This window comes from Pseudophryne corroboree, chromosome 3 (genome assembly GCF_028390025.1).
Source record: "Pseudophryne corroboree isolate aPseCor3 chromosome 3, aPseCor3.hap2, whole genome shotgun sequence".
NCBI classification, from domain to species: domain Eukaryota; kingdom Metazoa; phylum Chordata; class Amphibia; order Anura; family Myobatrachidae; genus Pseudophryne; species Pseudophryne corroboree.
In genome coordinates, this window is record NC_086446.1 from 32,800,359 (window position 1) to 32,821,368 (window position 21,010).

A 21,010-nucleotide genomic window follows, 5' to 3' on the forward strand; every position below is an offset into this window, starting at 1 on the left:
TGAAGTCTTCGTTCTTCTAATACTCACCCGGCTTCTTTCTTCTGGCTTCTGTGAGGGGGGTGACGGCGCGGCTCCGGGAACAAGCAGCTAGGCGCACCAAGTGATCGAACCCTCTGCAGCTAATGGTGTGCAGTAGCCGAGAAGCAGAAGCCTTGAAACTCACAGAAGTAGGTCCTGCTTCTCCCCCCTCACTCCCACGCTGCAGGGAGCCTGCAGCCAGCAGGTCTGCCTGAAAATAAAAAACCTAACATAAAGTCTTTCAGAGAAACTCAGTAGAGCCCCCTAGTGTGTGTCCAGTCTCTATGGGCACAGAATCTAACTGAGGTCTGGAGGAGGGGCATAGAGGGAGGAGCCAATGCACACCCAGTTTAAGTCTTTATAGTGTGCCCAAGCTCCTGCGGATCCGTCTATACCCCCATGGTCCTTTTGGAGTCCCCAGCATCCTCTAGGACGTAGGAGAAATCTATTTATCTTGAGGCTGTTATTGCGTGACACTCTTGCCTTTATTCCAAAGTAAATTAATTAAATGCAGCTATACTGGAATACTATTGGTGTCAAACAGTGTCCAAAATGAATGCTACATACAGCGTCAGCTGTTATCTTTGACCAAGGGAGTGTTTCTCTGTCACCTTATGCTATTTAAGGAAAAAGGGCAACAATTGTTGCAATAATAACTTATATAACAGGCTACTTGGTCTGTAATGTGGCAACAAAGGTATGGTTTGTGGCAGTATCTCTTATTATTAGTAGCGCCAGACTGTGTAGGAAAATTAAACACAAGTGATCTTATACATATACTATGACTGTAATAGGAATTATCATGTTCAGCAGCTGATAGATGTGGTCACAGAAATTTTGTCTAGTATGGGTTTGAACCTAAATGTTCCCCTTACTATAGGCTGTAATCCCCTTTACTGGGTTATGCACTTCTTGTAGATAGTCTGCTGTTTCTGACCGCCGTGGCTCTGATCATAACAATGCAACTGCTAAATAGCAGAGTGTGAATATGTTTGCACAGCATACCACGACACCCTGGGTCAGCGGCAGATAGGTTACAATGAAATGATTGTTTCCTATATAGGTTGTAACCTGGATAATTCCTCTTTTAATACTCCATACTGATTTCTGTGACTACTAAACAAACTGCTGGATTAACTAGTTCTAGTTGTGACAGTATCAGTGCTCAGTGACTAGACATAGGCATATTGGCACATTTTACAACATTTGCATTATTTATATACGGAGTGAGGTGTGCCCCCCGAAACGCCGACGTGCACGTTTCACTGTACGGGCAGCTTTAACGAGGCTATTTAGCACTTGCATTGCTACGATCAGAGCCACGGCGGTCAGAAACAGCAGACTATCTACAAGAAGTGCATAACCCAGTAAAGGGGATTACAGCCTATAGTAAGGGGAACATTTAGGTTCAAACCCATACTAGACAAAATTTCTGTGACCGCATCTATCAGCTGCTGAACATGATAATTCCTATTATAGTCATAGTATATGTATAAGATCACTTGTGTTTGATTTTCCTACACAGTCTGGCATAAAGACGATTGCCAAACGACTTGAAAAAGATGGGGACCTCAGGGAGAAACACCAAAAGTTTATCTTGGATTCAATATCATTTATTCTAAAACACAATTATTTTTTATTTTTGGACACTTTTTTTCTTCAGGAGATGGGCACCGCCATGGGGACCAGGTTCGCGCCGAGCTACGCCAACCTCTACATGGGCGAGGTCGAGGACCAGCTCGTGTGGGGGGGCGGGTTCGACGCGCACCTGGTCCTCTATGGACGTTATATAGATGATTTATTTATCATTTGGGATGGTGATCACGCGTCAGCACTTTCTTTTTTTACACATTTGAATAGGAATCCCTTTAACCTCACCTTCACTCACTCTTTCAATACTACAAATATAAACTTCTTGGACGTTTCATTAGAAATAATAAATAATGAAATAGTTACGTGCAACCACATAAAAGAAACTGGCACAAATACTTATCTACACTTTAATAGTGCACACCATTCATCATGGAAAAAAAGCATCCCCAAAAGTCAACTACTGCGTATCAGAAGAAACTGTTCAACTATGACCTCTTTTGATAGTCAAGCAAAAATAATGCTGGATTCCTTTAGAGATAGAGGGTATCCAAATTATCTACTAGATAAATCATTAAAGGAAGTACAGAATACTGATAGAGATCAACTTTTAAATTCATCAAAAGGATTTCTCAAAAATAAAAATAAAAAAGAAAGTGAACAGAATATTTCTTCTGATATATCATTTATCTCAACTTATAATAATTGCCATAGAGAAGTAAGAGAAATTATATCAAAAAATTACAATATATTAAAACAGGATAACATATTAATAAATATTCTTCCAAAATCACCTAAATTTATTTTTCGAAAAAATAGATCACTTAAAAACATACTGGCTCCCAGTCATTTGAAAAAAATTGAGGAGAAAAATAGCCCAAATAAAAATCCCGAAAAAATTAACTGGCTCACACAAATGGGAAATAAAATAAAAGGGTTCTTCAAATGTGGGAGAAATAGATGTATAACCTGCGACTTTACAGCTGACCACACCCTAATGATCAATATAGATGGTGAAAAAACTCCTTACGAGATAAAAACATATATTAATTGTAATACATCCCATGTCATTTATATGTTGACATGTGGATGCAATCTAAAATATATTGGCAGGACTACACGCCCCTTAAAAATAAGATTCCTCGAGCATCGTAGGAATATTTTGAATAAAGTTTTAACGCATAGTGTATCTAAACACTATGCGGATTTCCATAAAGGAAATCCTAGATGCTTGAAGATAACAGGTTTGGAATTTATTAGTAAAACAATAAGAGGAGGGGACAGATATAAGACTCTTTGCAAACAAGAAGTTTTTCGGATGCTAAAAATGAATAGCATTTTTCCCACAGGCTTAAATGAGTCAGTTGAGCTGAATTGTGTGATATAACACACTAAGATTTATTTTCTTTTATGGCCTTATAAACATTTGACGTTAATTCATCTCCCCCCCCCCCCCCCCTCCCCTCTTCCCCTCAATATTCCCTATTATCTCATATAAATCTTTTTTTGTTTCTAAACTAAATATGGATCTTCTGTTGAGAATGATACCCATTTTTGATCTAAGTTGGTGAGAATCCCTTTAATTGACGGATATCGATGATTATATTAAAGTAGATTGTTATCTGACTGTTTAGTTTAAATGATATATATATAAAAAATTCTATTCCACGTTTCACATATATATTATACTAATAGTAACTGGATATTCCTGAATTCCAGGTAAATCATATTGATTATATAGATCTCCACTAAATTCATTAAGAGATATTCCAATGACTAATAAAGGTTAGAAGCACAATGAAATAATGTACTGAAAATAATATACAATATGTAACACCATGTTAAAATTATAAATATGTTGTTAATGTGAAATGTCCGTTCACATAAGTTATGTGAACTGTCAATTCAGTATGCGTTCCAAAAGAAGCCGATCACGTGGCCTCATATATAGAATATCACAGGAAGAAAGAATAAATTGCTTCCAAATAGTCATCTGTGCGGGTCACAGACCGGAAATGATGAATGTTTGAGATGCCGATCATGTGACTCTGCATCTGCTCCGTAATTCGAGGGAAGTTTACCCCTATTACCATGGTAACCAGGTCTTAGGTCGGGAAGTTTACCGCTATCACCATGGTAACCATGTCACAGGCCGGAATATAATGTTAGCCTGACCTATTAGATTGGAAGAAACCCATGTGTAAAGTAAACAATGCGTGCCACGGACCGGAAGTTCGGGAGTCCGCGTGCGTTCCAGCACCACCGGACTAAGTTAAAATGTATTTTATAGTGAATAAAACTTCATGGTTTATAAATTGTGTTGAATCCTTATGTACCTTCGAGTCTATCCTACATAAACTATGTTTTTTAATTAATTACACATAAACTGAGAGATGGATTGTTTAGAATCAGGTGTAATGAATGAGTAATTGAGTTAGGTATAAATATCACTGCCAGATAGGACTACAGTCACCTTTGAAAAAGCAGCAGTCAAGCTGAGAAACGCGTCAGGTGTAACCTGTGTCACCTACCCTGATCACCCAACACTGTCTGGACCTCTGTGGAATCCGCTGAATAACGCAAGTTTTTACACCCTATCCAACAATAAGGACCGAAGAGAATTACCAACACGCAATACTGGTGAGGACACTTCCCTTTTGCCTTGTTTAAGAATTGGGATAAGACATTCCTCCAGCGTACTATCGGCCCAGGGATTGTGCCACAACCCCAGGATATGGGACATTAAATGAGCGGACTTCACGGGGACTTTGGACATAACAACAAATGATCAATAAGTACACGTATGGTGACCACAATATAAAAGTGCAGTGAATTAGATTTTATGAATTTTTTAAAAATGTTTAGTTGAATATTGTCATTTTAATAAATTAGTACTGTATTATCCACAATCCATCTTCAGTTAGCGCTGTCTTATTTTGTTTTATTTCTGTTTTGCATGATATAGTGGGCGTGACTAGCCCACTCAGACAGCTGCTTATTATTATTTTTTATCACTATACTATTTGGAAACACAGCTCGAGCGCCCCTTCCAATTTGATTGGTTCTACATCCTTTGCCTACACACATAGTCCTAAAGGGGCAGCATGAGCTGTTTTTCCAATTTTCAGGATAGACTCAATAGAAGACAAACATACCTTGCAAAATGGGATATACCTGTAGAGAAAAATAAAGAAGGAATAGTTAATGATAAACTTAGGAATGATTTTAGGAGACTGGAGGATTTGCTAAAGTCTGAGTCCAGACACTGGCTGGACAGTGTCAATTTACAAAAGTATTTAGATAAAAAGTTAATACCAAGAGGTCTCAGACTTTTCAAACCCTCCATTTTCCAAGATGTAACAGAATTCCAAATAAAATGGGAATCGATATTAGATAGATGTTCTTTCTCATTGATGGAATTGGTCGTTGAATATAGAAGTTCAAAAGTAAGAAAACTGGAAATAGAAATTGAAGCTCTTAAGGTTGACCTAGAACCATATTGCCAGGATAAGGAATATAAAGAAAGAGATTCATTTGTAACTGAACAAATCACAAAATTTGAACAAACTTTGATCAACACTAAATGTAAAAAATTCCAAAGAGATCTGGATGACTATCAGTCGGGCAATGCTAGGACCTATAGACAACAGAGAAATAGAGATAAAAGCCGTAATCTAGAAAGTAATTACATCACTAGAGATATGGGATCCACCCAATCTAATGATCGCAGGACAGATAGTCCCAGAAATTATAGAAATAGAGGGAGACAACAATACCGTCCACAAAACAACTACCGGTCCTCTAATAGAGATAAATCATTAGAAAGAGAAAATAGATCAGAAATGATAGAGAATAATAAAAAAAGAACAACTTTAGAATTAGGAGCAAAGCCAAAATATAGGGAACCAATATCAACCAACAAGAAGGAAGGTTTTTTAGAGCAAAGAAAACAGGGAACATGGGACAGGGACAGAGAGTGGCAGAGGGAACCCCAAAAAAGAGGAAGAAACCCAAGCCTAGAGGAAGAAGAGGAGGTAAGAAAGAAACAACAAAGAGATTAAAAGCCCTTAAGAGAAAAAATCAAGGAAAAAACATATTTAATCTATCCTCCAAAAAATTGTCTGAAAATGAAATTTATTTATTAACTAAAGGATTAAAATTTTCCCCCACAGCACCCCCAAACATTTTTGATTTATTTGTAGAACTTAATCGGTTCGTAAGAACTCTGTGCCGCAAAAAATATTTTGCAAAACAAAATTTAATAAAAAATAAAGAAGAAGCGTATCCAATATTATTGGATGCAGGAGACACAGCGGCTATACAGATACTTACTGAACTTTTAGATGAAAATCCAGATATAACCTCCCCGGAGAAGATTTTTGACATCTCAAAAGAACGCAAATTCTTCAAAAATAAATCAGACTTTTATCCGATTAAATCTAAGGGAATCAGCATAGAGAGCTTCTATAAAACCACATTAGATGACTTTAAATCTCTATGTGCAGTAACCACAAAGAAAAAACAGAATCTGAATAAATGGGAAAAGAAAGCCTTGAAAAAACTCACTAAAGACAGTTCGATCATAATTAAGGCTGCAGATAAGGGGGGGGGGCCTTGTTATACAAGATAGGAAAGACTATATAAAAGAAGCGGAGAGACAACTGGGTGACAGAACCTTTTATTCAATATTACCCAATGATCCAACAGAAAAATATCTAATTGAACTTCAGTATCTCCTCTTAGCTGCAGCGGAGGAACAAATCATCACCAAAGAAGAACATCAATTTCTTCTGTGTTCTCACCCAGTTGTACCCACTTACTACCACCTCCCCAAGATTCACAAATCCCTCACTTCACCTCCTGGGCGTCCTATTATTTCTGGTATTAATTCCCTCACGTCTAATTTGTCCCATTATGTTGATTCACATTTACAATCACGTGTTTCTACCCTGAGGTCCCACATCAAAGATACTACACATTTTTTAAATGTGTTGAAAGGAATAAAATGGGAAGACTCTTATGCGTTCTTGACATTAGACGTACAGAGTCTATATACAAATATTCCCCATGAATTAGGCATAAAGACGATTGCCAAACGACTTGAAAAAGATGGGGACCTCAGGGAGAAACACCAAAAGTTTATCTTGGATTCAATATCATTTATTCTAAAACACAATTATTTTTTATTTTTGGACACTTTTTTTCTTCAGGAGATGGGCACCGCCATGGGGACCAGGTTCGCGCCGAGCTACGCCAACCTCTACATGGGCGAGGTCGAGGACCAGCTCGTGTGGGGGGGCGGGTTCGACGCGCACCTGGTCCTCTATGGACGTTATATAGATGATTTATTTATCATTTGGGATGGTGATCACGCGTCAGCACTTTCTTTTTTTACACATTTGAATAGGAATCCCTTTAACCTCACCTTCACTCACTCTTTCAATACTACAAATATAAACTTCTTGGACGTTTCATTAGAAATAATAAATAATGAAATAGTTACGTGCAACCACATAAAAGAAACTGGCACAAATACTTATCTACACTTTAATAGTGCACACCATTCATCATGGAAAAAAAGCATCCCCAAAAGTCAACTACTGCGTATCAGAAGAAACTGTTCAACTATGACCTCTTTTGATAGTCAAGCAAAAATAATGCTGGATTCCTTTAGAGATAGAGGGTATCCAAATTATCTACTAGATAAATCATTAAAGGAAGTACAGAATACTGATAGAGATCAACTTTTAAATTCATCAAAAGGATTTCTCAAAAATAAAAATAAAAAAGAAAGTGAACAGAATATTTCTTCTGATATATCATTTATCTCAACTTATAATAATTGCCATAGAGAAGTAAGAGAAATTATATCAAAAAATTACAATATATTAAAACAGGATAACATATTAATAAATATTCTTCCAAAATCACCTAAATTTATTTTTCGAAAAAATAGATCACTTAAAAACATACTGGCTCCCAGTCATTTGAAAAAAATTGAGGAGAAAAATAGCCCAAATAAAAATCCCGAAAAAATTAACTGGCTCACACAAATGGGAAATAAAATAAAAGGGTTCTTCAAATGTGGGAGAAATAGATGTATAACCTGCGACTTTACAGCTGACCACACCCTAATGATCAATATAGATGGTGAAAAAACTCCTTACGAGATAAAAACATATATTAATTGTAATACATCCCATGTCATTTATATGTTGACATGTGGATGCAATCTAAAATATATTGGCAGGACTACACGCCCCTTAAAAATAAGATTCCTCGAGCATCGTAGGAATATTTTGAATAAAGTTTTAACGCATAGTGTATCTAAACACTATGCGGATTTCCATAAAGGAAATCCTAGATGCTTGAAGATAACAGGTTTGGAATTTATTAGTAAAACAATAAGAGGAGGGGACAGATATAAGACTCTTTGCAAACAAGAAGTTTTTTGGATGCTAAAAATGAATAGCATTTTTCCCACAGGCTTAAATGAGTCAGTTGAGCTGAATTGTGTGATATAACACACTAAGATTTATTTTCTTTTATGGCCTTATAAACATTTGACGTTAATTCATCTCCCCCCCCCCCCCCCCTCCCCTCTTCCCCTCAATATTCCCTATTATCTCATATAAATCTTTTTTTGTTTCTAAACTAAATATGGATCTTCTGTTGAGAATGATACCCATTTTTGATCTAAGTTGGTGAGAATCCCTTTAATTGACGGATATCGATGATTATATTAAAGTAGATTGTTATCTGACTGTTTAGTTTAAATGATATATATATAAAAAATTCTATTCCACGTTTCACATATATATTATACTAATAGTAACTGGATATTCCTGAATTCCAGGTAAATCATATTGATTATATAGATCTCCACTAAATTCATTAAGAGATATTCCAATGACTAATAAAGGTTAGAAGCACAATGAAATAATGTACTGAAAATAATATACAATATGTAACACCATGTTAAAATTATAAATATGTTGTTAATGTGAAATGTCCGTTCACATAAGTTATGTGAACTGTCAATTCAGTATGCGTTCCAAAAGAAGCCGATCACGTGGCCTCATATATAGAATATCACAGGAAGAAAGAATAAATTGCTTCCAAATAGTCATCTGTGCGGGTCACAGACCGGAAATGATGAATGTTTGAGATGCCGATCATGTGACTCTGCATCTGCTCCGTAATTCGAGGGAAGTTTACCCCTATTACCATGGTAACCAGGTCTTAGGTCGGGAAGTTTACCGCTATCACCATGGTAACCATGTCACAGGCCGGAATATAATGTTAGCCTGACCTATTAGATTGGAAGAAACCCATGTGTAAAGTAAACAATGCGTGCCACGGACCGGAAGTTCGGGAGTCCGCGTGCGTTCCAGCACCACCGGACTAAGTTAAAATGTATTTTATAGTGAATAAAACTTCATGGTTTATAAATTGTGTTGAATCCTTATGTACCTTCGAGTCTATCCTACATAAACTATGTTTTTTAATTAATTACACATAAACTGAGAGATGGATTGTTTAGAATCAGGTGTAATGAATGAGTAATTGAGTTAGGTATAAATATCACTGCCAGATAGGACTACAGTCACCTTTGAAAAAGCAGCAGTCAAGCTGAGAAACGCGTCAGGTGTAACCTGTGTCACCTACCCTGATCACCCAACACTGTCTGGACCTCTGTGGAATCCGCTGAATAACGCAAGTTTTTACACCCTATCCAACAATAAGGACCGAAGAGAATTACCAACACGCAATACTGGTGAGGACACTTCCCTTTTGCCTTGTTTAAGAATTGGGATAAGACATTCCTCCAGCGTACTATCGGCCCAGGGATTGTGCCACAACCCCAGGATATGGGACATTAAATGAGCGGACTTCACGGGGACTTTGGACATAACAACAAATGATCAATAAGTACACGTATGGTGACCACAATATAAAAGTGCAGTGAATTAGATTTTATGAATTTTTTAAAAATGTTTAGTTGAATATTGTCATTTTAATAAATTAGTACTGTATTATCCACAATCCATCTTCAGTTAGCGCTGTCTTATTTTGTTTTATTTCTGTTTTGCATGATATAGTGGGCGTGACTAGCCCACTCAGACAGCTGCTTATTATTATTTTTTATCACTATACTATTTGGAAACACAGCTCGAGCGCCCCTTCCAATTTGATTGGTTCTACATCCTTTGCCTACTTTGGAATAAAGGCAAGAGTGTCACGCAATAACAGCCTCAAGATAAATAGATTTTTACATCCTCTTGGATTATATTAATTCAAAGAGAGCACAGCATATGGTATCCATATAAGTGCTATTATTCCAACAGTGACCTATTTCTGTATCAATCAACCATCATTAAGATATCTATGAGATTGATTGAGACACGGTACCAGAATAAGATATGCTATTATGAAGTACATGAATTAATCCAGGCATTCTTTCAATCTATTTATTCTCCAAGAAAGCGCAGCAGATAACAAGCAACGTAATTTTGATACATCCCTTTATTCTCCCTATTTCTGTGTGGTATCAGATACAAGTGAAGTTATCATTTGGATTAACTATGCCTATTGCAATTAGTGTGCAGTATTACAAATATTGAACATAAAACATGAACAGACATTCATACCTTTATGTGGATTCATAAACAGCATAGGCATATCCAGGCATATACTAAGAACAATCACACAAGGAATTATCCGGTACAGATGGTACATCAATAATATATACAACTGCAGGAGTTATTTTGGTGTTGCCTCCTTTTAAATTCTTTTTCACATAAATTTTTCTCTCTTCATCACTAATTTGTTTGTATGTGTCATATTTTAACCTCTTTATTTTGCTGTATGTGTCCCACTTAAAGGGACCTTCCCTATATTAAAGGTAGCATTAAAAGCTAAGTTTTAATATATTAATTAATCCAATAAATCTATTCAGTGCACCCAACTTAATAACCTTCTTCTAGTTCACTTTTTTGTGTCATCATGATGCTCCCAGATCCCCTCACCTCCCCAATCATGTCCCTGTATTATTACTATAGATATAAGTGATGTCACTGTGACACTCCCAGATCGCTTCACCTCTCCAGTCATGTCCCTTTATTATTACTATAGATATGCAATGTTATTATGACACTTCCAGATCTCCCTAACTCCCTAGTCATGTCTCTGTATTATTACTATAGATATTAAGGATCTCACGATGATGATTTCAGATCCCCTCAGTTTCCCAGTTATGTCCCTGTTATTACTATAGACAAAAATAGGATTTTAATTACCTACCGATAAATCCTTTTCTCGTAGCCCGTAGAGGATGCTGGGGTCCACATTAGTACCATGGGGTATAGACGGGTCCCTTGGTAGCCATGGGCACTTTAAGAGTTTAAAAGTGTGTGCTGGCTCCTCCCTCTATGCTCCTCCTACCAGACACAGTCTAGAAACTGTGCCTGAGGAGATGGACATACTTCGAGAGAAGGAAATACACAGATAGTGGTGAGATATACACCAGCTCACACATAACAACAGAAAACCAAGCTAACCAGCCTGAAACAATTCAGCAACGGCTGAACCAACAATACTTAACCAAGTAAAAATGCAGTACTTAACCAAGTAACAAATGCAGGAAAACAAAGCGTTGGGCGGGCGCCCAGCATCCTCTACGAACTACGAAAAAAGGATCTACCGTCAGGTAATTAAAATCTTATTTTCTCTTATGTCCTAGAGGATGCTGGATACCAACAGTAGTACCATGGGTTGTACCAAAGCTCCCAGAACGGGAGGGAGAGCGCGGGGGCTTCTGCAGAACTGATTCACCAAACTTCAGGTCATCAGAGGCCAAAGTATCGAACTTGTAGAACTTAGCAAACGTGTTCGGCCATGACCAAGTAGCTGCTCGGCAAAGCTGTATAGCCGAGACACCCCGGGCAGCCACCCAGGAAAAACCCACTTTACAACTAGAGAGGGCCTTAATATATTTTGGACATGGCAATCCTGCCGTCGAATAAGCATGCTGGATAGTAAATCTAATCCAGCGAGAAATCGTCTGCTTAGAAGCAGGACACCCCACCTTATGGGGATCATAAAGGACAAAGAGAGCGTCCAATTTTCTGTGACGATAAGTTCTCTTCACATAAATCTTCAAAGCCCTCACAACATCCAAGGACTTTGAGGTAATTGAGGAGTCAGTAGCCATTGGCACCACAATAGGTTGGTTGATATGAAAAGCCGACACAACCTTCGGAAAAAATTGCTGACGCGTCCTGAGCTCAGCTCTATCTTAATGGATAATCAAGTAGGGGCGCTTGCAGGACAATGCCCCCAGTTCTAATACACATCTAGCAGATGCTAATGCCAATAGTGTGACCGCCTTTCAAGTAAGAAACTTGACATCAACCTCCTGTAAAGACTCAAACCAATCCGACTGCAGCACCACATTAAGATCCCACGGTGCCGTAGGCGGCACAAAGGGAGGCTGGATGTGCAGAACCCCTTTCAAGAATATCTGAACCTCAGGGAGGTCAGCCAATTGTTTCTGGAAGAAAATGGACAAGGCCGAAATCTGGAATTTTATGGAGCCCAAGCGTAGGCCCACATCCACACCTGCTTGCCCTAGTTGAAACTCCACCGTAGGAAACTTTGTGGATTCACACCAAGACACGTACCTTTTCCAAATTCGATGGTAATGTTTTGACATTACTCCTTTCCTAGCCTGTATTCTTGGAATGAGTGGAAGTGGAGGGAACACAGACACTGACTTGAACACCCATGAGTCACCAGGGCATCCACCGCCACTGCCTGTGGGTTTCTCGACCTGGTACAGTACCTCCGTAGTTTCTTATTGGGGCGGGAGGCCATCATGTCTATTTGATGTAGACCCCAAAGACCTGTCACCTCTGCGAACACCTCCGGGTGGAGGCCCCACTCTCCTGGATGAAGATCGTGTCTGCTGAGGGAGTCCGCTTCCCAGTTGTCCACTCCCGGAATGAAGATCGCTGACAGCGCCACCGCGTGTTTTTCTGCCCAGAGGATGATTCTTGTCACCTCTGATATTGCAGCCCTGCTCTTCGTTCCGCCCTGTCGGTTTATGTAGGCCACGGTCGTTACATTGTCCGACTGAACTTGAATGGCCTGATCTTTCAGAAGATGTGCCGCCTGTAGAAGACCATTGTACACGGCCCTTAGTTCCAGAATGTTTATCGGGAGGATGGATTTCAGACTTGACCACCTTCCTTGGAAGTTTTTCCCTTGGGCGACTGCACCCCAACCTCTGAGACTTGCATCCGTGGTTAGAAGGATCCAATTCTGAATCCCGAATCTGCGGCCCTCTAGTAGTTGAGAACTTTGCAGCCACCAGAGGAATGAGATTGTGGCTTTTCGGCGACAGACATAGCCTCTGGTGCATGTGAAGATGAGAAACCATTTGTCCAGGAGATCTAGTTGGAAGGACCGTGCATGAAATCTTCCTTACTGTAGAGCCTCATAGGAGGCAGCCATCTTTCCCAGAAGGCGAATGTACTGATGAACTGACACCCGGGCTGGCTTCAGGAAATCCCAGACCATTGTTTGTATCACCAACGCTTTCTCCGCCGGTAGAAACACCCTCTGTACTTCCATGTCGAGGATCATCCCTAGGAAGGACAGCCTCCTTGTTGGCTCCAAATGTGACTTTGGAAGTTTCAGGATCCATCCATGATCCTGGAGTAGTTGAGTTGCAAGAGTAATGCTCTAACAACTTCTCCCTGGAAGATGCCTTTATTAGCAGATCGTCCAGATAAGGAATTATGTTTACTCCCTACTTGCGGAGGACTAGCATAATTTCCGCCATGACCTTGGTAAACACCCTCGGTGCCGTGGAGAGGCCAAATGGCAGTGCCTGGAACTGATAGTGACAGTCCAGTAGCGCAAATCTTAGATTTTGTTGATGTTTAGATATCATATTTATTGGTCACATACATTTTTTCACCATAATTGTGTGTGTACTAAGTGAATCTAATACGGTTGAAAATCTCCCAGGCGTAGTTATTTAGTAAGCATGTGCATATTAGTTCATCTATTACAAACGGTTTTCTGAGGAATTGATCATGTATTTTTAAAACAGTGCACAATTTTATTGCTGTGAAATTTGTTACATTACTTTTATTCTCCCGGGAGTTTGTTGTAACTTTAACACACTGTATACAAATAAATGTTTTTTTAATTTATCTGATTGTCAAGCGCCACTTGTTATCTGTTGGTCAAATCTTAGATAAGCCTGGTGAGGCGGCCAGATCGGAATGTGAAGGTATGCTTCCTTGATATCTAGGGATACCAGAGATTCGCCCTCCTCCAAACCTGAGATCACCGCTCTCAGAGACTCCATCTTGAATTTGAAGTCCCTCAAATAAGGGTTCAATGACTTTAGGTTAAATATTGGCCTGACCGAACCATCCGGTTTCGGTACCACAAACAGGTTTGAGTAATAACCCTGGTTTGCTAGGTGAGGTGTAACTGGAACAATGACATTTGACTTGAGCAATTTTTTAATGGCTTCCTGTAGGATAGCACTTTCTGTCAGCAAAGCTGGTAAGCCTGATTTGAAGAATCTGTGAGGTGTGAGTTCTTGAAACTCCAGTCTGTAACCCTGGGTAACAATATCTGGTACCCAAGAATCCAGGCATGAGGACGCCCAGACATGACTGAAATTTCTTAGTCTTGCTCCGCACTTGCCCGATCTCCAGGCTGGAAGGTCCACCTTCATGCCAAGGATTTTGAAGAAGCAGAACCAGGTTTCTGTTCCTGTGAACCTGTTGGTGCAGGTTTTCTGGATTTCCTCCGACCTTCTCTAAAGAAAGTGGAAGGGGGTTTGGACTTTTTAACTTTCGCAGTCCGAAAGGACTGCATTGTAGACGTAAGATAAGATTTCCTAGTCGGCGGTGTTGCAGATGAAAGAAAAGTTGACTTACCCGCAGTTGCCGTGGAGAATCAAGCATCTAATGCTTTCCCAAACAGAGCCTGACCTGTGAAGGGTAGGTTCTCCACACTCTTCTTGGATTCAGCATCCGCAGACCATTGGCGGAGCCAGAGTCCCCTGCGTGCCGAAACAGCCTTGGAAGAAGCTCTCGCATTAAGATGTCCAAGGTCCTTCATGGCTTCCACCATGAAACCTGCAGAGTCCTGTATGTGACGTAAAAACAATTCAATGTCACTTCTATCCATAGAATCTAATTCCTCTAGTAAAATGCCTGACCACTTTACTATGGCCTTAGAAATCCATGCACAAGCAATAGTGGGTCGTAAAGCTACGCCATTAGCTGTGTATAATGATTTGAGTGTAGTCTCAATCTTGCGGTTAGCCGGCTATTTTAAAGCGGTGGACCCAGGGACAGGTTCTTAGACAACCTAGATACAGAAGCGTCTACTACAGGGGGGTTTTCCCACTTTTTCCTGTCCTCCTCAGGGAAAGGAAAAGCAATGAGAACCCTTTTTGGGATCTGGAACTTTTTCTCCGGGTTTTCCCAGGATTTTTCAAACAGTGCGTTTAATTCCTTAGACGCAGGGAATGTAAGGGAGGTCTTCTTATTGTCCGTAAAATAAAATAAGCCTCCTCTACCTGCTCAGGTAGCTCATCAGTAATGTGTAAAATGTCCCTAATAGCCTCAATCATGAGTTGCACCCCTTGAGCAAGGAATCCCCCCCCCCCCCCCCACACCCCCACCAGAGTCGGTGTCCGTGTCAGCTTGCAATATCTGGGCAAGAGCATGCTTTTTAGGGTATATACCAGGGGCTTTTGAGGAGGCAATGGGAGCTGAATACGACAAAACCTCTACAGATTGTCTTAAAACCTGTGTTTCAATCTCATTATGAGCTCATAGATGAAATCTGGAATATCATACCCCGGATAGAAGCCACCCATGGGGGTTCGGATTCAGAAGCCTCGGACAGAATATTACATTCCTGAGTACATGGAATAGACTCTTCAGGAGAAGATAAACACTCTGCAGCACAAGACACAGAGTCCCTGGACATGGTAATGTGAGATAGATCAACACACACACACAGGAAAATGTAGGACACAGTTTCCCCCAGAGTACCTTCAGAGAGACACAGAGTATAAGGAGCCAGCACACAGCGCCCCAGTAGGCAGTTATATAATAAAAGCCTGGCGCTGACTGAATAACCTCAATAGATTACACAGTGAAATATAACACTCCCCCCCCCCCTCGTCTAATACACCCAAAGCAGAGGATATCTGGAGTGAAGAGAAGCGCAGCGTTCCCTGTCAGCGTCTCTGTAGTGTGATCTGCAGGCAGAAAATGGCGCTGGTGAGTGCTGGATCCGCTCTGAGGAAGAAGCCCCGCGCCCTGTAATGGCGCGTCTTCCCGCTGCTGAGATTACACTGGCCTGAGGTAAATGTGGTTGCCAACAGCGGGATTAGCCCATGTATACCAGTGCAGGGTCTGTGCGCTGGCTCAGGGCGCCCCTCACATTGCCACTGAGCCTTCCGGAGTGCAGCGTTACAGATGCGCTCCAACCCTTTCGCCGCTATTCTCGCCGGCAAACCCGCTTACCGGGGCGCCGGCGTCATACTCACCACTCCATCTTCTGTCTCTGTTAGGGGCTTGGCGACCGTGCTGCGGGAGTGAGCGGTCGCCTCGTGGGCTTGAGATCATCACCCTCAGGAGCTCAGTGTCCTATCAGTGGAAATAGGAGCCATTAACCTCTAGGGTTGGATCCTACTCCCCCCTCTAAGTCCCACACAGCAGGGAGGCTGTTGCCAGCAGCCTCCCTGTGCCTAACACTCTTAGAAAAACAATAAAACTAGAAACACTCCTAGGAGCTCCCCTAGCTGTGCCCGGCTCCACCGGGCACATTTTCTAAACTGGGTCTGGTAGGAGGGGCATAGAGGGAGGAGCCAGCCCACACTATTAAACTCTTAAAGTGCCCATGGCTCCCAAGGGACCCGTCTATACCCCATGGTACTAATGTGGACCTCAGCATCCTCTAGGATGTAAGAGAAAGTGATGTCACTGTGACACTCCCAGATCCCCTCACCTTCCTAGGTATGTGTCTGCATTACTACAGATATGTGATGTCACAGTGACCCTCTAAGACCCACTCCCCAGTCATGTCCCTATATTACTATAAGTGATGTCACTGTGATGTTCACAGATCGCCTCACCTCCACAGTTATGCCCCTGTATTATTAGTATAGATTTGCAATGTTATTATGACACTCCCAGATCCCCTTCACCTACCCAGTCATGTCCCTGTATTATTACTATATAGTGATGTCCCTGTGATGCTCAGACTCCCTCACCTATTCGGTCATGTCCGTGTATTGTTACTATAAATATTAGGGATCTCTCTATGATGCGTACAGATCCCCTCACTTTCCCAGTTATGTCCCTGTTATTACTATATACAAAAGTGACCCTCACAGATCCACTTCCCAGTCATGTCCCTATATTATTATTATAGATATGTGATGACACTGTGATGCGCACAGTTCCCCTCACCTCCCCAGTCATGACCCTTTATTAAAACTACAGATATAACTGATGTCACTGTGACACTGCCAGATCCCCTCACCTCCCCAGTCACGTCCCTGTATTATTACTATAGATAAAAGTGATATCACTATAACACCACCAGATCCCCTCACCTCCCCAGTCATGTCCCTGTATTATTACTATAGATAGAAGTGATGTCACTTGTGACGCTCCCAGATCCCCTCACCTCCCCAGTCATGGCCCTGTATTATTACTATAGATATAAGTGATGTCACTGTGACACTCCCAGATCCCCTCACCTCCCCAGTCAAATCCCTGTATTATCACTATAGATAGAAGTGATGTCACTGTGATGCTCCCAGATCTCCTCACCTCCCCAGTCAGCAGGTAGATGATCTCCAGGGTGAGATTTAGTATCCTCTCAGTCATGTGACTGCTGTCCTTGTCCATCCTCTGGGAATCGGCGATTAGTATTACTCTCAGGAAACTTCTAGTACAGATGCTTCAGATCCTCACTGCACGGTTTTCTAGGAATAAATATAATAACCAGAGTACATACATATCATCCTTCTCTTTCCCCCCCAAGCCATATATCCCTGGTCACATAGCCCTGGACTAGCTTCATAAAACTGTTGAACTTATCATACTTTTCCCTCAAGAACTACAACCTTTAAAGACCTGGTGGTGAGTGAAGCGAGCCTGTGAGGGTACGTTTCAGGTGCCATGTTCTAGCCTTGCTTCTCCCGTGTCACGATCCGGGTATCTGGACGCCATTACTTACCCTTCAGATGCCTCCTAAGGCGGGCTCAGCGTTCCAGGACCGGATTCCGCTGTTCCTGAGTTTCCACATGCAGAGTGTCAGAGTGGTGTTTTCATCAGCCGCGGCCTCCGCTGTGCCCGCGTGGTTAAATGTCCATCTATCAGCCTGGCGTCTCCTGTCTCCGGTGGCCGGCGCCGCCATTACTGTTTCCCAGACCACATGGATTACAAACCAAACTTCCCTCCAAGTGTCTGCATGGGCGCAGCCATCTTGGATTCTGTCATCTGATCATTTCCACCAATCTGCTGTCTGTATTGTTGATTTGCATAATTGCCTAGCCAACCCCTTCCTTGCTGCAGGTATAAGTAAGCTGTGCCTGAGCAAGGAAGACGTCAGTGCTTTGGTTGTCAAACCTAGTTCCTGTTTGTCTCTCTCCTGTGATTGTCTTCCAGGTTCCAGCTCCTGTCTCAAGACTTCCACCATAGAGACCCGCACCAGCATTCCACCTGCGGTGTAGCCTGACTCTCCAATCCATTGTGGATTCATCTGTTTCCAGCTACAACATTACCTGCTTCCAGCTCAGCTTCCAGCAGAGTACAGCTTCCCTTAAAGGGCCGGTGTCCTTTCTACACTTTACCACTCTCCACCGGTATTATTATTTCTCCGCTCTCAAGTTCTACATTTGAGTTCATATTTCATCGCTCCCAAGTTCATTTATTATTTAACTGGTTCCAGCCAGTATCCACTCCGTGCTAACAACAGTCTGGTTCCAGCCAGTATCCACAGCAGCTGTTTTACCTTCAGCAACCCAGCTTTTCCTGGAACACCAGCTGGCACAATCCTGGGTTATCTCCACTGCTACAGTCGGGCCTGGTAAGGACTTTCCATCTAGAAGATCATAAGAACTATCTCACTCTACCAGTGCCCTGTGGCTCCTGCCATCCTGTAGTACTCAGGAACTGTATTTATTCTTTGCTGACTTTTACGTTTTCTTTTACTGCTGCTGTGTTGCGGAGTTGTCATAATAAACATCATTGACTTTTATCCAAGTTGTCGTGGTCACGCCTTCGGGCAGTTATTATTCATGTTACTTACATGTCCAGGGGTCTGATACAACCTCCCAGGTTCCGGTACATCTCAGCCCCTACAACTGAGGCTGCCTCCCGTCAGCTCAGGCCCTCAGTTGTGACAGTAAGCACTGACCTAATGAATCCAGCCGGAGACCAGGATCAAGCGGCCAGGCCGATGCAAGAACTGGCAGCCCGACTAGAACATCAGGAGGCTGCACAGGGCCACATCATCCGCTGTCTCCAGGATCTCTCTACTCGGCTGGATGGGATTCAGACAACTCTCCGTGGATCAGGCGCGTCTGGTGCGTCAACCACAGTGACTCCAGCTATAACCCCGCCCACCTTACCCATTTCTGCTCCACGTCTTCATCTTCCAACGCCAGCAAAATTTGACGGATCTCCAAGATTCTGCAGGGGATTTCTCAACCAGTGTGAGATTCAGTTTGAGCTACAACCTGGCAATTTTCCCAGTGACCGTACAAAAATTGCCTACATTATTTCTCTTCTCAGTGGCTCAGCCCTTGATTGGGCATCACCGTTATGGGAGAGGTCCGACACCCTGCTATCTTCTTACACTGCATTCGTGTCAACATTCAGGCGCATCTTCGACGAGCCAGGCCGGGTAACTTCAGCTTCGTCTGAGATTCTCCGTTTACGCCAGGGATCACGTACTGTAGGACAATATCTTATACAGTTCCAGATCCTGGCATCCGAACTGGCATGGAACGACGAGGCCCTGTATGCTGCATTCTGGCATGGTTTATCCGAGCGTATTAAAGATGAGTTAGCTACCAGAGACTTACCCTCCAAGTTAGATGAGCTAATCTCACTTTGTACGAAAGTTGACTTACGTTTCAGAGAGAGAGCAACTGAGCGTGGAAGATCATCTGCTCCAAAATCTTCTGCTCCTCCTCCTCGCCAACTGTCACCAACTAAAGATGAACCCATGCAAATTGGCCGTTCCCGTTTAACTCCTGCTGAGCGCCGAAGACGTCTCTCCGAGTTTCTCTGTCTGTATTGTGCAGCTCCGTCTCACACCATTAATGCCTGTCCCAATCGTCCGGGAAACTCCAAATCCTAGCTCGCCAAGGAGAGGGCCGGCTAGGAGTAATGATCTCCTCTCCATCTCCTCAAGATTGTAAACTCCCAGTCTCGCTTCAAGTTGCTCAACGTTATCAGAACGTCATTGCCCTCCTGGATTCCGGAGCAGCTGGGAACTTTATTACCGAAGCCTATGTTAAACGGTGGTCCCTACCCACCGAGAGACTTCCTTCGTCCTTTTCCTTAACTGCTGTGGATGGCAGTAAAATTTTTGATACAGTTATTTCTCTAAGGACTCTACCAGTTCGTCTGAGAGTGGGAGTTCTTCATTCCGAACTTATTTCACTTTTAGTGATTCCAAGAGCCACACATCCTGTGGTCCTGGGCCTTCCATGGCTCCGTCTTCACAATCCTACAATTGATTGGACGACTACGCAAATCCTGGCATGGGGTTCCTCCTGTACTAAGACATGTTTGTTTAAAGTGTTGCCTGTCTGTTCTTACTCCCCCAGGTCGTCTGATGTTCCACCTCCTCCATATCAAGATTTCTCGGATGTGTTCAGTAAAGCTTCTGCTGATATCCTTCCTCCTCATAGAGAATGGGACTGCCCGATTGATCTCATTCCAGGGAAGGTTCCACCTCGAGGCCGAACTTATCCATTGTCTCTCCCCGAGACGCATTCTATGGAGGAATACATTAAAGAGAACCTAGCAAAGGGGTTCATTCGACCTTCTTCTTCTCCAGCCGGCGCAGGCTTCTTTTTTGTAAAGAAGAAAGATGGTGGTCTGCGGCCGTGCATCGACTACAGAGGTTTGAACGACATTACCATCAAGAACCGCTATCCTTTACCCCTGATTACTGAGCTCTTTGACAGAGTTAGCGGAGCTACCATCTTTACAAAGCTGGACCTGAGAGGTGCATACAATCTCATCCGGATCCGTGAGGGTAACGAGTGGAAGACCGCATTTAACACCCGTGACGGACATTATGAGTACCTCGTCATGCCCTTCGGATTGAGCAA

The 21,010-nt window shown here is 42.1% G+C and overlaps 1 protein-coding gene across 1 annotated transcript in view; it reads right to left on the reverse strand.

The window, feature by feature from the left end:
• The window catches only part of LOC135054610 (zinc finger protein 260-like), a 90,233-nt gene that overhangs the window by 59,615 nt on the left and 9,608 nt on the right, over nucleotides 1-21,010 (reverse strand). Inside the window, exon 2 of the mRNA XM_063957801.1 lies at nucleotides 17,490-17,644. Within this exon, the coding sequence (XP_063813871.1) occupies nucleotides 17,490-17,567 (78 nt within the window). The 5' untranslated portion in view covers nucleotides 17,568-17,644. The remainder of the gene's footprint in view (nucleotides 1-17,489; nucleotides 17,645-21,010) is intronic.